This window comes from Cyrtonyx montezumae, unplaced genomic scaffold (genome assembly GCF_038088225.1).
Source record: "Cyrtonyx montezumae isolate F1298 unplaced genomic scaffold, pur_monq_1.0 scaffold_8, whole genome shotgun sequence".
Taxonomy (NCBI): domain Eukaryota; kingdom Metazoa; phylum Chordata; class Aves; order Galliformes; family Odontophoridae; genus Cyrtonyx; species Cyrtonyx montezumae.
The window spans coordinates 101,451,472-101,470,367 of record NW_027072089.1 but is presented as its reverse complement, the minus strand read 5'-3'; the positions used below and the strand labels follow the sequence as shown (position 1 = coordinate 101,470,367).

General features: G+C 39.5%; 1 protein-coding gene across 1 annotated transcript; it reads right to left on the bottom strand.

The window, feature by feature from the left end:
- Nucleotides 1–1,063: 1,063 nt before the first annotated feature.
- On the bottom strand, nt 1,064–17,582 carry EXOSC7 (exosome component 7). Its single transcript, XM_065752413.1, has 8 exons — nt 17,526–17,582; nt 17,276–17,377; nt 15,264–15,358; nt 12,912–13,077; nt 8,664–8,734; nt 4,244–4,367; nt 3,185–3,340; nt 1,064–1,652 (listed from the first exon to the last, which is right to left on the bottom strand). The coding sequence occupies exons 1-8, from the start codon at nt 17,580–17,582 to the stop codon at nt 1,548–1,550; spliced, it is 876 nt and encodes a 291-aa protein (XP_065608485.1). The 3' UTR covers nt 1,064–1,547.
- Between the last annotated feature and the right edge of the window lie 1,314 nt (nt 17,583–18,896).

Genomic DNA, 18,896 nt, shown 5'->3' with positions numbered 1-18,896 from the left:
TACTGGTGTAAGAAAATATGATCATTACCAATTCCTCTCTCTGTTAGTGTAACTTACTTAACCCATCACTCAAGGTACTACTTATGCTACCAAACTATTTGAAATAGACATCCTGGGCAAATTTTGTGGAGTTTTTAACCTGCTTACTCATTATAATATTGGCTGCACATTTCTGACACACACAGCAGCACTGTACTTCACCTTTGAGCTCTAGGAATAGGCCTGAAGAGATTCTGAAATCACTGATTTAATGTGAGCATAGTTCTTGGCACTATACCCATAGCTGTCCTTCAGCAAACATGTTCCAGTCAAGAAATGTTTTTCATCTGGTAATAATAATAAAGAAATTATAACAGGGAACTGAGAAAAAGCTGCTTGACTAAAACATAAAGGATGTGGGGATTACTGTTGTAGCTTTTGTCATAGTGTGTTGAAAGGGAACTTTCTAACACAGCTAAAACATCTTCTTATAAAAAAACTTTTTTCTTCAACTTCTCCAATCTGTCATCCCTTCCTACCATGCAGGAGGAACAGCTCTTGCTCTTTTCTGTACCAGCCAACTGATGTAGGCACCCACTGCTTTGAGGATCTGGTGAAACAACTGCACACATTATCCGGCATTTTCTGTCTTTCCCAGCTTTGGTGAATTCCAATCTTTGTGAAAATGAAGCAGAATGACAAGACAAGACCTTTCCTCTTCTTAGTGCCTCCCTGTTCATTTCAGCTCCAGTCCAATGAAGCAAAAACCTGCATTCTCTCACATCTCCTTTGGTATTACGAATTAAGCTTTAGCAGGGCAATAGTGGAGGTGAGGCTTTAGCCCTATGGCACTGCTGCTCTGTGCAGCATGCAAAAGATCACTACTCACAGCCACTATGCTTCAAACTCAGAAGAATTTACTTATTTTCCTTTCTACCTTAGCCACTATAAGAGGTTTTGACCAGGCTACTGTATCCGCTGGCAAGAGGGACAGTCAGAGCTTTCTTTAACAAAATAAATCTTATTTTAAAAATATGATTTAGAAACTTGTGAGCATGTTGCATTTATAGTAAAATCCAATCTCTTTTTATTCAAAGAAAAGCAAGATATTTTTAAGTAAAACTTCCACTAAGTACTGTTTTCTTTCTCCCATTAATAAGAATTATCTGGCTGTTGAACAAAGAAGTTTTAAGAGGCCCAAAATCTGGCTTGTGCTGTACCAAGGACAACCTCACAGATGCTCTCAAACTCAACAGCTGGTCTGCAAAAATGGAACACATGCAAACAGAATTAAACAGAACCAATGTCAGTCAACCTTGAAAACAGAGTTGAGCATTTCCTATGCTATTGCATCAATTGTTGCTGGTGTGCATCCTAGCAGACAGCTACCCATATGGAAAACATCCCCTATTTGCTCATTCACATTTAACTATTGTTTTCCTTCAGCTCTGTTTTAAAAGCCTCTTAGCTGGAAGGTAAGTACCGCAACAAAAACATCCTTTCTGTATATATAAAACTGGCAAGATTGCACAACTGGTTAAAAACAGTTTTGAACATTTAATAAAACCTCATCCTAGAAATCCAACTTTCTGACGTGTGGTCCCCAAACTCTCTTCTTCATCCAAGACCTTCTGAAGCGATGTGTGCAATGACTTTCCTACTTTCTTTCCAGTCTGCAATGCAAAGAAAGCAAAACAAGTCTGAGACATATGAACAGGAAGACAACTCTCATGTCCTTTTGACAAATATTTTCCCTTAATGATTAATATATACCAGCTGGTATAATGAAAACAAAGTTTTAATTAAGAAAAATTGTGGTGGTGCAAGTTCCATTTTATTTGACTAAGTTTTGAAAAAAAAAGTACACTTAAAGGCAGTGCTCCTATTAATCACAGTAGTATTCCACAATCATCAGTACTAGATTTTGTGTCCCTGGATTGCCCAGAACAAATTAAATTCACATCAGGCATAAAACACACACTCAAATTAACTAGCACATGCAATGCAAATCAGTATGCTTTCTGTGTAACACCTTAGCATGTGGCCAGAGGTTTTGGTCCAGCATGAAACACCCAAAATGTGCATCAGCTGCACCACAAAAATCCATCAGTGGGCTATCAGATTCTTCATTATGCTGTGCAATTCTGTACTGTCCAAAGGCCTCAAACGAGTTAACAGTAGGTTTCCTATACAGAAATAAAACTCCAGCAGCGAAAAACCACCAGGTTTAGTTCTGATAAGCCCCACTCTTCCTACATGAGTAGCCTTCAAAACTTTGTCGTGAAGATGCTGTCCTAAGAGACATATTCTAGATATATCTGCTCTCTACCAGGGAAAGCCAACCACCTTCTGACCTGCAGTCAGAAGAGACCCCTCTGGATGCAAGAAGACCATCACTGGTACCACCAAGATTAGAACTCTGGACTGATACATCATGAAATAACAAAATGCAACATATACTCAGCACAAAATTTCCACTTGAGAACAACTGTTTTCAAACTTGGCTCCAACTCCTGCATTCCCCTCTACAGCCATGCTAAAATTAGTTCTGGATCTCTAGGAAATGGAGCCAGTTTTAAGTATTTAATTTTCATTCTGACTCAAAGTTCAAAACCCCTTTCAGTTGGATGCTCAAGGCCAAATCTAGGCATGAGAATTTATACTAGAAGACAGTTTAAAGAAGAGCCTGAAGAAAAATTTAAAATGGAATACTCATAAGGATGTGAACATCACTCAGATAATAGTATTTTAATGGAGTAAGGGCTGATCAAAAACCCAATAAAAAACCAACAGTAAAATGAGAAGCTTTTCACAAAAAAAATGAGTTGTAATAGAAGAGCACACTGTGTAGTAGCCCAGTAAAGTACCAACTCTATCTCCACAGGGACATTACCATGTTGGAAGCTTTGCTCTTTCAATCTTTTACAGGAAATCATGAGATAGGAAATGTGTCTTACAGCTGTGAGCTGCCTGACTGAAGCAGATTTGAGTACTACATATTTCAGGTATGCTGAAGTTTTACACAACTTCTATCCCTATGAAATTCTGTTTCAAAGGAACTGTTTGTGCCCCGTAACAAGTCCCTCTCACACCTAATACAAGCACCAGGGACTTTGCTTTTAAAGTCCTTACTCCAGCTTTTCATGTACTTGGGTTCCAGTTCATCCAGTATTATGCAAGACAGTAACTGCTCAAAACTTCTTACCTCCATCATTTCAAAAATGCTCTCAGGATCAAGGCTACCTTTCCCTATTTTCTTCATACAAGTGAGGGCACCTTTACTGGTTATAGCAATAAGCAGGCTGGCCAAAGAACAGGCTTCTTCCTGAAGAGTAGCATCCACCACATGCCTATATCCAATCTGTAAGTTAGTGACAAAAGAATATGTTAGTTTGCAGTTGTCAAAGTTCTTTGAGAAGAAATTAAACTGTAAGTTAGACAGTTATCTGTCAACTTCCTATCCTAGCACCATGTAATCTTCGTTAGCATTTGAGTTCATAGTGCAGCACTACAACAGCTTCTGACCCAAACCACACGCACGTATGTAACAGAAGTAATATAAGCACATCTCTGCTTCAGCTTATTTTTTCTAACTATCCTTTTAATTGTATGAAACTCCATACTCCCTTTTCATCTCAAGTCCATGGATGGACTTTCATCTCTTCCAGGCAAAAGTAATGCATTCTGAGACTTAGGTGAGCCCCCAGTTCAGTCAGGTGAGCTTCCTACTAATTATGTAACTTGCTTCAAAGATATGTCACACAAACTTCCCAGTAACAAAGCAGATCACTAACCGATGCAAAAAGATTGCAGCATCCAGCAAGACACCTGTTAGCTGTGAGCTACATATGGAAAAGTGAAAACCTGTTCAAAAGGAAAATTTTACACCTATAAAAAGAGAGTTCAGCTCCCAGCAACAAACTCCAGGCAGATCACTCAATTTTTTGAACTTTGCAACAATGCCCATTTGTTTCAGCACTCTGGAGTGTCTGTTGCTCTGATCAATGAGCAAATGGAAAATACACAGGCGTGTGAGATGAGATTTCAAAAATGCATCAAGAAGAAATTTGTAAGTCAGAAATGGAAAAAATGCTTGCTCAGTTAAGTGTATGTGCCAATTGGAATACTCCCAAGGATGAACATATAGAGATATAGTGACCACTTCTCTAACACCGCTTTTACCTCTAAGGAAAAAAATAAAAAGCAGGTGAAATTGATAGAAACTGAAGACTCCGGGCAGGCGGTCAGAATTTGCCAGGCTTACTTTGCTCAGTGTGACAATGCAGGGCACATCATCCACGTTGAGTCGAATACAATCGTAAGGGTCATCAGAGAGCTCAATCTCTTTAGAGCCTTCTTCATCCTCCATAACACGCACTTTGGGTATTCTGAAAACAGAAGTATGTGTAATAAACTGTCAGAACGGATAAGTGAAATGAGGCTATGTGTTTGGAAAAAAGTCCAGGGTGTCATCAAAGCATTAACAACTCGTTGAACAAAAAACATCTTAAGCTAAAAGATATTCAGAATAAGACCGTTTATTTGCATCATTCAAACCTTGTTCATACTGTAGTTCCCAACCTTGCAGACTACTGCAAAGCTGTCAGAATTACAGCAATTTCAATGGCTGGCAAAGCCATGCCATCAGTAGCAAAGCAGTTCAGGACACAATGTCACCAGCTAAGGAGACTCGGGGAAAGGGGTAAGATGACATTAGTAAAATCCTTTCTCTTTGGCAGCTTGAGAACATTGGCAAGGTATTCCCAAGACTACTGCTCTAAAGATAGATACACAAAAGTAATGGTTGGGGATAAAAACTCCTGTAGAAATCCAATAAATGCTTTCTTCTCAATCATGAGCGATGAGATCTTTCAGAGATCTTTCAGAGCCAGACAGGCTCGTTGGTGGTACATATAAAATATCTGTCACAGCCATTTAACAGGAATTTCAGAGGATAATTTATAACGGCATTCTTAGCATAATGAATAGTCATTTAAATCAGTTTAGCAGAAGATGATACCTCAAGGAGACAAGAAATTCAGCATCTTACATGACCTCATTTATCCAGGTGTCTACTAGAATGGAGTACCAACTGAGATACTTTGCTTTACTGGTCAGTAAAAGCCCCAGACAACTCAAGCTCCCACTTCTACGTACTTGCACATGAAAGCATAAAACAGTTGGAAATATCCCTGGAAAGCTAATTTCAGTAACAGTGTGGAACATAACCACAAACTCTTTTTATGTTAGTACTTTTACAGTAGCGCTGTTTTTCATAGCTGGATTCTCAAGGTTACATTCGTTTATGTATTCTGCATCAAATCTCTCTTAAAAGATGAGATAGGGACTGAATTTTTCTCTGGGAAACCAAAGTGATTTTTGTTGTTCCCTAGACAAATGTTTTAGTTATTTGTGGCTGGGAATCTGAGAGCCAAGTGCTTCATAACAGCTAACCCTTTTTTAGTAAAAACAAATTTCTTACAAAAATACTGCCCCGAGCCAAGCTAAAACTAAAACTTTCAGTAAGCACATAGCTACTATGTTTATTTTTTCATGAAATTAAGCTCAAAATGCTCTGTGGTATGTAAGAACTCACTGGAAAGGCATCAAAGACTGTTTGCAAGATAAAAATATTCCATTAAAATTGACGGAATAAAGTCACAAGGTGACTGCTCCTCAGGGTACACCAGACAATGGACAGCACTGGACACCAGCCTAGACAAGAAGTGCATGTGCCAAAGCACTGTGTAAAAGAGAACGAAGATCAAGAAATATTCTATGAGATTGATTAACCAATTTTAACTCTGTCCCAAAATAGCAATGAAAGCACAGCAATGTTTGGTCTGCAACAAGAAAACTTGAGAGGATTCAAACCTGAAAATATCCTGCAAGGAACTGTTTTAGCCAAGAACAGATAAGGCAGACTACAAATTACAACTACTGGAAAGGACAAAATATCATTGATCAAACTCAAACACATTAACATGAAAGGTACATACACATAAAAAAACTAAGGATCCAAATGGGCATAGCGGGTGTTTGTAGCACAAAGAGCACTTCCAGAAAATGTGAGATTTCCTCTCCAGGTTTGTGAAGATTTATCTTAAAAACTAGCTGTACATGTTTGCTTTGTAACTTCCATTCTTATGTTTTGATTCCTGCACCTAATCTGCACAGAGATCTGTACAGCAGGACTTAATCACATAATGAACAATGCTCTTGTCCGTGTGATGAGGACAAATGCTTCACAACAGCAAAACCTGCTCTACACTTGCATGCAGACATCAGCCCTGCTCACATCAGTTCCATGCTACTCATCTGAAAAGCAGCACATCTGCATGTCTGCTGTGCTATAAACTCAGTAGCTTTTGCCACTTGCCTAGTTTCTGTTGCAATGGAGCACATTCCAAGGGATCAGGTTCAATGCTAAATCTTGACATGGTGGCTTCTTGCACGTTTTGCACTATCGACTTCAATCATGGATAAATCTAGCCTTAAGCACCTTGGATTCAGTTAAGAATAAAGTCTGCCGTCAGCCATCTTTCATACACAATCTGGATCTAGTTATTACAACACAGTAAACAACACAAAACTCCAAATATTCCCCCTATGACAGTTACACTGTCACTGTTCCATGTCTGAAGGGGATACAGTAAGTTAGATCAGACACAACAGGATTTGAATACTATAATTCTTGCACAAAATCCCTGAAATTACTACAATGGGTTTACTTAGCCCTAAAGAAAAAGCATGCCAGATGCCACAGCTATTATGAAACACAGTTAGAAGCAAGATTTTAAGGATGAAGCTGAGTTTTTCAAATGCCTATGTGAACATCAGAAGAAAAAAAAAATATATATGGTTTCAAAGAAAACAACCCAGCAACTTGAACTTTCTGCTCATGATTCTAAAGCCAAGTCTGACAAAGACCTGAAAACACTTAAAGCCTGGCTGTAAACAGATTATGAAAGGCAAGTAATACTCAAAGAGGGACACAAATGTCAAGTGAAGTTCAGAACACTTAATCTGAAGTGATCTTCAAGATCTTCTAATTGACATCATCTTTCTCAGGCAATACTATTTTAAGGAAAGTAAGCAACTGTTCTAAACTACCTTTGTAACAACCCAAAGACACTAAGGGAAAGGGGAAGAAATAGTGAATGAGGACTTTTCACTTTGAACTCATCCCTGACTTTCTAAGCCCTGATTAGGTTAGATGCACCAGCATTCCCTGCTCCTGTCCTAACAGCTTTCACCAATGAAAACTAACATGCTTTGTGTTATGTCATATGGTACCATGTTTTGGTCAGATATCATACTTGGACAAGACTGAGGATGGTAACCCACAAATCCAAGATTGTATGAAGGATACAGTTTCCAGAACAATCACTATATAGCCTCCCTGTTAATCATTTGCCTCCAAAAGCAACTATTTTTGTTTGTTTGATTTTGAATATGATCTTCACTCCAAACTAGAACTCTTGCTGAAATACAAAAATACAAGTAATCCTGCAAATAAAGGCTGTGCCTTGGATCTATGAAACAAGTCACATGGGAGCAACTGTTTTAACCATTCGACTTTTGCATCCTGGCAGCCCACACAGCGAGAGAGGAATTTCTTCCCTTTAGCCTGCTGTCAAGTCTTTGTGAGCTATTACATTTATTACAGTATAACTTAATGCTACAAAAACAATCCACAGTTAAAAGGTACTGTTGGGAACTTAATTAAGTTGGGAAATTTCTCAGCAATATAAACAAGCTGCTCTCAGGCGGGTTTCCCCCTTCCCCAGCATTAAAGTGTTTATAACCTAATGTATTACTTCTGTCTTCAAAAGTTTACTTTCTTCTTCCTGCATGCACTTTTCCATCTCTAGTATTGTGCAGTGGTTCCCTAAGGAAAAAGCAAGAACTGTGCCACTGACTTCAGCAGATCTCTAATTTACAGCTGGAAAACAACTTGAGATCCATTTAAAAACCTTTGTGACTTCAAAATTCTTACTTTTTGCATCTCTTATATACATTTCTGCTATATAAGATTTTTTTTAGAAACCAGTCAATGGTTTTGCTTTCTCAATTGTGCTACAAAACTATAACACTCCCTTCAGATAAGGAAGATAAAAACACTAGAAAAAAATGCTCTTGAATACTCCTGTCCTTAGAACACTCAAAAAGTAATTTTATTAGTGATGCTACTGATATTGTTCTTCCATTCTTTGAACTAAAATGCACAGGAAAAGTTATGCTAAAGATACATCATTTCACAGTCTCCATAATCTCTCAACACCATTTTCCCCTTCTGTCTTAAGAAAGGCTGTGGATTAGCAGCCAGAAAGAAAGAACATTGGAAAATAGAGCTAGTTACAAGCTGGTAGTCATCCTGATAGAGAGAGGGCTTCTTAGTCAGGAGCATCATGTAACAGTAAATGCTTCTTACTTTAAAAACACAAAGGCCTTCAACTACTTGCAACAAGACTATACTGTGAATACAGTGCAACACAACATCTGATGGTTAGGAACAAAGTCATGAGTTCATGTTACTTGCTTGCAAACAGACTGCTTTTTATCTGAATTTAAGTTGCAGGTTTTTTTTTCTTAAAAACAATGAGCATAAAATGCTTAGCTCATAAAAAGTATTTATCTTCCCCTATCAATTGTACTCACATGAAATGAGCTCAGTGCTTTACCTTGTGTTAAAGAGAGCTGCCTTCACTGCGATAGAGATTGTATCGTAGAGGTTCCCACCACATTCCAGTAACTGGAAAGGGAAAAAAAAAGAATCTATTTAAAAGAAAAATTGAGTTAGTACCTTTAAATTAAGTCTTTATTTTACTTTAACTTACTTGGAAAAAAACACAGAATGAAGAACTATAATAGGCCAAAAAACAAGTTGTCTTTAAAGTCTATGACAACAAACATCAGGTATAAAAATTAAGATTTCAGTTAGTTGTATTATGCATGAGAAATAGATGAGTTAAAGCACTCCATAATAAAAATGATAAAATTCAGTTAACAGAAGCTGAGCTGAAATCACTACTATTCTTACTCTTCTCATGCTAAGGCTCTTAAGTAGACTATGACCACACTATTTCCAATACACTCAGAATGCTTTAGTTAAATCAGGACAAACCACTTTCTAAGTAGTATTTCAAAAGGGAATCTTTTTTTTTTTTAAATATTAAGATGGGCAAAGTCAGTTGGTGTTGCTGTTTCTAAAAAAGAAATGCAACTTCTCACCCAGAACATTAAGTTGTTAAATATGAAGTTATACAGGAAGTTAATAACACAAAGTATAGTTTGAAGGCAGATCTTGATTTATCCTCTATTCTCTATGGAGAAAGAGTAATCTTTTCAGAGGATTCCATAGTTTCTCTTGTAGTTGACAAAGATCTAAGGAAATTTTCATCTCAAAGTCTACTTATCGATAGCACTATCACTTGAATGGGGAAGGAGGCTAGCTTATTTCTTCCCATTAAGGTCAGGACGAAAACAGCCAAAACGAACAGCACTGCATAGTATAAAAAAGCAGGGCTCCCATAACCACTAGTACCTTCTACAGGCTGACAGACAATTCAGAGATGTATTTAGTGATTGCCTAGTGATAGCTCTCTGACAAGCTCCACTCTGACTTTGTTTACAGGCAGTACTATTCTATGATCAAATCCCCACAAGCATTTGAAACTATGCTGGCAAGAACACTAGACGTAATGAAGAAGCATTCATTCTACACTGCACAATGAGAGCAAAACAAGTCTTCCAGCACTGATTGCAATGATGGTTCTTCTAAATCTATTTAAGAACAAGATTTCCTCCTACACTGGGAGCAAATAATAAATCAGTTATTCTGGAAAGACAGCTTATTTTTCTTAAGACAGACTGAATTGTGTAAAAAGAATGACAAAAAGTTGGGATAGAAAGCTAATACAAAGGTGATCAAATTATTTCCTTGCCAACAGCTGCTGGGTACAGAGAGGTTAACTTGCCAGTTTCAGGCACTATTGGATTTTAGTGGAAAATTGAATAAGCCTGCAATACTTTTGTTATTAAAACACAATAATGGGATGTGCTTGTACTGTTACTAGGCTTATGTTTAGGCTACTGTTCTAAAGCCTTATCTGTATTACAGTGGCGCCTACAGGCTAGGAACTCAGCATGTATCAAGCATGCTGAAACAATTCCTCCAGAAATAAATGAATGCTCTCTTCTAGCCTAAGTATGCTGTCACGTTTTACTGAGATCTCCCTCCCTCCCACTGCACTTTTTACCTCTTTTTTTTTTTTTTTTTAAGGACAGAAGAAAGCCAGCTCAACTCTAAGTTTTGGGAAGCAACAGCGTTTCCAGGGAGGACTAACTTCTTATTTACTGATACACAAAAGAGAAAGTTATAATGAGTGGAAGAACAGAAAACATTATAGGCCTTGCCTTATTCACGGATTTTCATCAGAAAGGACCGATTTCTAAGTTGTTGGGTATCTGCCCTCCAACAGGACTGGGATAAGGTTGGGATAAAGACGACGACAAAATTCTCTGAAGGATGGTCAGCAGAAAACCAGTAAATCACAGAATCACAGAACTGTAGGGGTTGGAAGGGACCTCCAGAGATCATGGAGTCCAACCCCCTGCCAGAGCAGCTCCCTAGCCCAGGTTGCACAGGTAGGCGTCCAGGTGGGTCTGGAACGTCTCCAGAGAAGGAGACTCCTCCACCTCTCTGTGCAGCTGTGCCACTGCTCCCTCACTGCACTGTGAAGAAGTTCCCACACGCATCTGTGTGGAACTTCCTAAAAAAAAATAATCCAGGAAAATTAAATTTAAAATTTCAATTTCCTAAAAAAAAAAAAAAATCCTAAATTTCCTACAATTTCAACAGAACCTAATGCATCCTTCACCAAGACCCAAGCACACCACGTAATGTGATGAGGTAGGGAATGAAAAAGTAACACACAACTTTAGGTCTCCTTGCTCGGTGTGGCAGGCTGCTGGCGCAAGTTATGTGAAGGAGATACATGTGTCAAAAATTCCTAAAAGCTTATTTCAAACACTAATAACTTGGAAGGTGAAAGAAAATGACAGGAAGATAGAAGGTGAGAACAGGCTATAGTTCTGCAGGGCTGTACAACTCCCACATTCAAAGAGTAGCTCACACATTTGAACTTCTACTGTTATTAAGAAAGAATATTTTGAAAGATCAAGGTACATTTTTTTCAATCTTTAAACCATATCCACATGTGGAGAGTGGTGGTTCCAAGGGACCAATCATCACACCTGTATAATGTGTCTGGCTGAAACTAAGTATGAAGTGCTTGCATCAAGTATAAACTACCACATGTGATACATGCATCTTCTGTCTGGAAATGGAAATAATACAAATATCTTAAAAACATTAAAATACAGAAGGCTTGGACATGATGTGGGGGCAGAACAGGAAAGCTAATATTGTCTTATTCTATCTACACCACAGCTATTCAGTGGCTCTCACACAAAATTCTACTGAATATTACGTTAAAAGATTTCATCAACTTCAGAATCCTAGTTATGAAACTTCAGAATCCTACAACAGATTCCTTATTGATACTATAAATAAAGCTAAACAAAATACACCACATCACACAGGTGTTCATGTTCATAATTCTGATACAACTAGTAGCTTAAAAACACCAAAGCTGTTCTCCTCTGGAGCTGTAGACAATCAATAGATTTGTGCAGGACAACTCCAATAAAGTTATATATCATACAAAAGTTGGACAGAATGATTTCTGCAGCAGTCAGCATTATTAAAATCTTTGTTTATGCTGCAGAAGCAGCACATGGCTTAGATAAGCACAGCATTTAATGTTCTGTACCTCTGCATGCAATTACCTAGTAACAGAAGGTCCCAGTGTGATTTCTGAGAACTAGCACTTTACTCTCTACTAAACTCTGCCAAGCTCCAATAAGCTAGTGACTTGGGTTGTTAAAGCACTCAGCAGTGGCACATATTTGATCATTCTGCATTTGGACTAAGCCACAGTATGTTCCATGTCTACTGTAATTTGAATAATGCTATTGCTTTTTAAAAACCTCATGGATTAATCTGCACATTTACTCATGTCTCAGTCTAAACACATTCCTGCGTTTAATGCAACCCTGTATATCCTTTTATTTCTTATTATTGCCAAAGCAGCTTAACATGTAGTAAATAATTTCATAGACATTAATTGATTCTCATGAGTAAGATCCCTCAATGTACTTTCAGTTACACATTTGTCAAGTGGAAACTCAACCCTGCACCGGTAAGACTAGGAAACAAAGCTCTGGAGAGTCTGACTTGCAGACTTCTACTAAAATCCCATGATGGAGTATTTTAAATATAGCATTACTTGGAAATTGAGCTGCTGCACGCACAAGACTTGAACAAAATTGAGTTTCCAGGTTTTAATGGGAACAAATATTCACTTTCTTTTTTTACATTCAACACAAGTATATAACCTCCACAAAAAAAGTGGCTAGGCCAATTTTTATGTTAGCTAGAAAAGTTTCATTGCATTAGTACGATAACAGCCCAAAGAAGTAGACAGGAGGAAAACTAATATTAACACTAGCATACATTCATGCTCAGCTACACTCACTTCAATGATACATTCGCTTAAAAAAAAGTTTAGCCTTCTTTGGTGGCAACTTCCTTGTGAATATAAGATCAACGATTTTTACTGATGACAGATTTAGAGTATTTCAACCTGTTTTATTAGCTCTGCAGCAGAGCAGAAGAGGAGAAGAAGAACAAGCAGAATGCAGTGACTATTATAGACAGATTTGTAAGAAAGTAGCCATCCAAACTGTGAGGTACTAAGCTGCATTAGAAGAAGCATTTTTTATATGAAGATAAACATGGCTATGCTAAGCCTGCCAATGCCTTGAAAACCTCCTTGAACGTTTTTCGTTTTTGTTTTCTTACTTACCAACACATCAACATAGAGAACCCAGCAGTGCTCCCTGGGATTAATGCAAAGAGATTTCAAGTCTAAAGTCCCCTCGCTGCTAAATACTCTGTAGAGTGTACTTGCTATCTCTGTGCCAAGTTCTTCTCCTCCCCGGCCTTCAAATTCAGGAGTAGCATTTCCAGAACTGGTAAGGGAAAAAAAAAAAAGAAAACAAAAACAAAAACAAAAACCTTTCACTTTTGAAGATGCATTTCTTAAATGTTAAATATATATTATGTATAAAATACTAGAAATCTCCAAGGACTTATTTGTACAAGAATAAGCACTGAATCTGTAAAAAAAAATATTTCCATTATGCATAAGAAAATGTCTCAATGCAGACAGATTATCTGTATTTTGTTACCAAATCTGACACTAACTAAATTCCACTACAGTCATCAGCTCCCAGCATTAGTATTAAAGGCAGTGAATTCTCTCTGCAAGCAGTTCTTAGGCACTGTCATCTTCTACCACCTCAACACTTTCAAGAGGAAGAAATGAGAGAAAATTGTACTAAATTCAGAATGGCTAACAAGGCAACCTGTTAAGAGATGAATGTTAAATTAACAAGATAAGAAAGGAAAGCAAGAAGGTAATTAATCAGGTAAGAAGAGAAAGATGTGATGCTATAACAAGGATATGCAGAACTGATTTGACTGCCTGATTTAAATTTGTAATTTATTTCTGTGAGCGTTCTCCATTCCACCAAACCTCTTACAGACAAACTTGTTCTCTTTAGAGTACAGTTTATGCAAGCATTATGGTTCTCATGATAAACTGAAAAGCACTATACACTATAATCTATTACTCATTATTTTTAAACATCAAGTTTAACCAAATGCTCTAGTTTTTAAATATAAACGGTTGCTTTCTTAAACAGCAAGTAAGAAGAATGTACAATCCAACTGGAATATTGCAAATTTTACTGCATCTTAATTCCATCATTATTTTTAACACTTCGGTTCCACACAGTCCAAGTGAAATTAAGAAGTAATGCTGACAGGGTACTGATATAATAGCTATGTGATAAATACGGCCACTCAGTGCTCACTGAATACTTTAGTTATTTACACTAGGTATAACATGAAAGAGAGTTGTCTAGAACACCAATAAAAGAAGCCCAGAAGTACGTTTTACTAAACACAAAATTTACTAGTGGCCATGGTGAGTAAAAAGCACAGGAAATTTCTATTCCAAGAATGTAGATTTGGAGAATTTTAAAACCATTTACTGTTCCTGGTTTAAAATCTTTCTCCCAATAGCTAAGTACTTCCAAATTGCTGTTCAGGCCTTTAATAAACTGTCTTCTACAATGTAAGTAATTGTAGTAGAGAAAACAGTTAACCAAATGATGGATAATCTTAAAGATGCATTTACTTTACTAGTTTAAACAACATAAAATCCAAGTAACACGCAGAAGAACTTCACCATGAGATGCAGTGTATCAAAATGTGCTGAATTACTACCACCTAGTGGGAGCCTGAAAAAGCATCAGAGCACTGAGAACATTTCACTTCCCTAATACAGAAAACAAATAGCTCTCACTCAAATTGTGTCTTTGCTATCTTCAATAAATCTAGAAATCACCTTACCTTGATGGCACAAGCACAGGAGAAATGATTACTCTTCTCTAAAATTTATGCTTTTGGCCTGTGTTATAGAAAATGAGGTCTGCACATCTCTAGAACCGACAAGATCCATTAATATTGCTGTACATCACTCTCTCGTCTCACAAAGCAGTGATTAACAGATACAAAATGCAACCTAAGATTAACTTAATGAGTTAAAGTCTCTGACACATATTTACACAGGAAAGAAGCATCTCAGAACTGCTGTCTCTGCTGACTGAGAAATGACATTTGCCACCTGTACATCATCTCTGGAATAATTCTTGCAGTTACATCAAAAAGATTATCAGATATATGCTTACTTAGTGAAATGCCTATCTCAGGCATACTAATACAGATTTACTCAAAGCATTTTATTTCATACAGAATAACTTAGGAAGCCTGCATGACATGGATGCTGCAGCTTCAGACAGCAGACTGTGAAATAAGATCAAGATGTCACTATGCTATCTCAGAGCAGCATAAAAACAAAAGCTCTTTAAAAAAAAAAAAGACAACTGATACTATAGAGCTGAATTGATTTTTCTGAACATTCACCACAGCTAGGACAGTAAAACAAACTGCTTTTGTTACTCAGACAGTTAAAGCAGGTTAGGGCAATGAAGGTACACTTTTCAGATCTGATTAGTCTTTTATTCCAAACATGAGAAGCAAAAGAAGTGTATATGCACACTGCTCTATTATCTTCTCCTAATATACCAACCAGTCAACAAAGAATTCCAGATAACCTTCATCTGGTTTCTCCAACTTCGGTGCCCCCATTTCAGCTTTTACACCAACCAAGACATCAGTGTGTCCCTGTTAAAACAAAAGCACAGCACACAACTACAGTCAAAATACACTCAGTTGTGATGCCCACAGCAAGCTAGTATTTCCATCTATTCTGTTGCCTTTGCTAAGTGCTCTATCAGAGACTTCCTAAACAGAAAGGCTTGAGAAGAACAACGCTGTGCCCACGTATCAGCTGCTTAGAAGACAATCTTAATAGCCATAGCTTTTTATCATTTCAGTTCTGGATCAGCTACTTCTGCAGAATCTTCATAATACTGCCAAAAAAAAACCTCTTTTCTTTACAGTCAACACATGCTAGAAGTAGCTTTGCTTTGCTGCACAGGAACAGAATTAATTTTTCCAGTGATTAGGCACAACAGTGCCTAAGACTGAATAGCAGATTGGTTCACACTGAAGGCCTTTCGGGCACTCCACTTCAAATATAGCTCAAAAAGGTTAAGCTAGCTTGAATTAATCATATATCTTGCCATTATTTCCTTAACCCATCATTTCAGTTAGTGCTACGCACATACATATGTAAGTCACTCTGAAAATAATGCCTCCTATTTATTTCCATGGAAAGTATAACAGATACAAAGAGCACACTAACATTATTTAACTGAGCAAATTCTCAGCTACAAAACTTTTTCAATGTAGTCATCTTCACTCTGCATTTTCACCACTGAAGAACAAGAGACTGTAAGCTGCACTTGTAAAAATCTGCATCAGCAGAAGTAACCCACTGTTTCACAGCCATGACAGCACCTTTGCTAGGAAAATGTTGTCTGAGCAGTCATGTTTCACCAGCCCAAACTGGTAGAAGACAGAAAGCACCAAATCTGGACTACACAGTGGGTGTGGTAGGACAGTCCAGCCAAATTTGGCAGTGTGCTTCATGGGCCTGAAACTGGTACTGGGCCTGGTGTTATCACATTGCAAGAGAAAAGCCGTCTCCTTCTCTGGCCTGACTCTGGAAGTTTGAGCCTTCAGCTTAATCAGCATCACAATGTAGCAGTCAGAGCTGATGGTTTGTCTGGTTCCAGGAAATCCAGAAGAATCACTCCTATCCCAAACATCTGTACAATACTTTAACCACTGAAGACTGTGTCTTGAACTTTTTCTTCAATAGAGAATTGACATGCCACCACTCCATGGACTGCTAATTTGACGCTGGTGCATAGGCAGTGACACCACATCTCATCATCACTACTGAGGTGATCCAGGAAACTTGTCACTTTCAGCCTTGTACTGGTTCAATAGATCCTGACAAATTTACAAATGTTATTCTTTCTACTCCTACGTGAGCATTCATGGGACCACCTGGCACACATTTTCTGATATTCCAACATTACCACCATTGTTTCTGACGCATTGAAGCAGATATTCAGCTCCATACAGATTTCCCTGGTTGTAACCTGATGATTTGCACAGATGATCTGATCAAGACACTTCATTTCATGGTGCGACAGCTGTGCATGACGATACAGAATATGGCTTGTATTTCATGTTGCTGTTTGCCACTGCTGAAATGCACCACCCACTGCTTCACTGTGCTCAAATTCACTGTTGGGTTTTCATAAACATTCAGCAAGCAACAGTGACTGTCAGTGGGGACACTGCATGAATTCAACTACACATCTTTGCTTCAGATACAATTCCATGTCAGATACCGTTCTGTCAGACTACACTTCTGCTGTCAACCATCACACAGCAACAAAATGGAATGAAATATTGGTGGGAAGGTTCAGTCTCTACTGCCATACCACTACCATCTGCCTCCGATGTTGTGGGTCTATATTATAAAATAGAAGACACTATTTTTTGGCACAGATCTCATATTAGGCACACATGGAAACATTTACAGACAACAACCACTCATCATGAGCCAAGTGAAATAAGCCAGTTTCATCAGCAGTGTATGTGACTGCTAAGACATTCACCTACCAGTTTCACTCTCGCAGATCCACTTGTGTTGGATACCACATCTGTTTCTACTTCTGCACATCTGTAATCTTCACAGCCACGGCCATCCACACGGAGGTCCTCCTAAATACGACAACCAACGGATTTTGCTTAAGGGAATCACCAACATATAATAAAGATAAGAACCTGTGCTTTCACAGTTTCCTTCTCCCGTGGCAAATACATCAGTAAAAGCAACTTTCACGTAACAGCACAGCAGTACAGCCGCTACCTGGACACCGTGTATGATGTATAGCTTCTCCGCATCACTCAGCACCACCGACGCCATGGCGCTGCCCGCACTGCAGAGCACTTCCACTTCCGGCCGCCAGCCGCACCTCCTCAGGCCCAGGCGGAAGGAGCGGGCAGGAGCGCGCCCCAATCACGTGACGCCCAGGGTGGGGGCGGGCTCTGCACCTGCGCTCCACCTCACTTCCGCCGGCGGGAAACGGCGCAGGTCGCCTCAATTTCCTGTAGGCAGTAGCGGAGCTGGCTCTGCGTTTGTGCCCTTAGCTGAGGTAAAAGCTCCCTGAGGGCACTCGAGCGCGTAGAAAATGCCCGCTCGGCGCTCAGACCGTGAGGAAATGTGGAGTTTTACCTCATCGTCCTGGTTGGGAGAGCACTGCTGGCCCACTGCTCGGTGGCCCTGGGAAGGTGATGTGGGAACGTGATTAAAGGCTCCGGCTCGATGCTGCGTTGTAGTTAAGGGTTGTTTATTTCGTCGGCTTTCACTGAAGTTTCCTCACGGTTAGTTTGTGCTGTAAGTTCCACATCGTTCTCAAACTACTTTGAATCTGACGTGGAAGCCTCATACCGGTGTGTGCTGGGGTGAGGAGGGCCCACGGGCCCATACACCTGCGTTTCTGTTATGTGTGCCCTGCGGCTCACCTGCAGCTGGCAGCCCTCCTCCCAAGCACCAGTTGCTGCGTGCTGACCGCTGCCCCACAGGGAGGGCTGGCAGTGGGGCCTGAGGTGCTCAGCCACCTGCAGGGGACAGGCAGGAGAGGAGCCAGAGTGGTGGTGTGCTCCCCAATGGCAGCGCCTGGTGGCACAGCAGAGGCAGAGCTTCTTGTCCCCGCGGTACATTTCTTGGTGCTGATGTGTGGTGTGAGGCAGGCTGCTCCAGTGAGGGTTGGAAGGCTCTATATAAAGTGAGTTCTTCATCTGAACTGAGTCGTTGGGAGGTGTGCTGAGTGGTTCCCACGAAGGGCACAGCAAGGTGAGGTGCTGGCTCTGGTCCTGCCTGGCTCCCAGCCTCACCCAGACGCGAGAAGGAGCAGCTTCCTTCCTGAACCCCTTCTGCTATCCCAGCACGGAGCTGACCTAGCACAGTCCAAACCCTCCCACGGTCCAGAAGCGCAGCCAGCAGTTCCTCACTGCTCACAAGCAAGTAGCTTTCTGCAAGAGCAGGAATTGTGGATCCAGCTCACTTATCAGGCTTCACAGTGCAGTGACGAAACACTGGAGCTGCCCAGAGAAGTGGTGGAGTCTCCTTCTCTGGAGGCGTTCCAGACCCACCTGGACGCCTACCTGTGCAACCTGGGCTAGGGAGCTGCTTTGGCAGGGGGTTGGACTCCATGATCTCTGGAGGTCCCTTCCAACC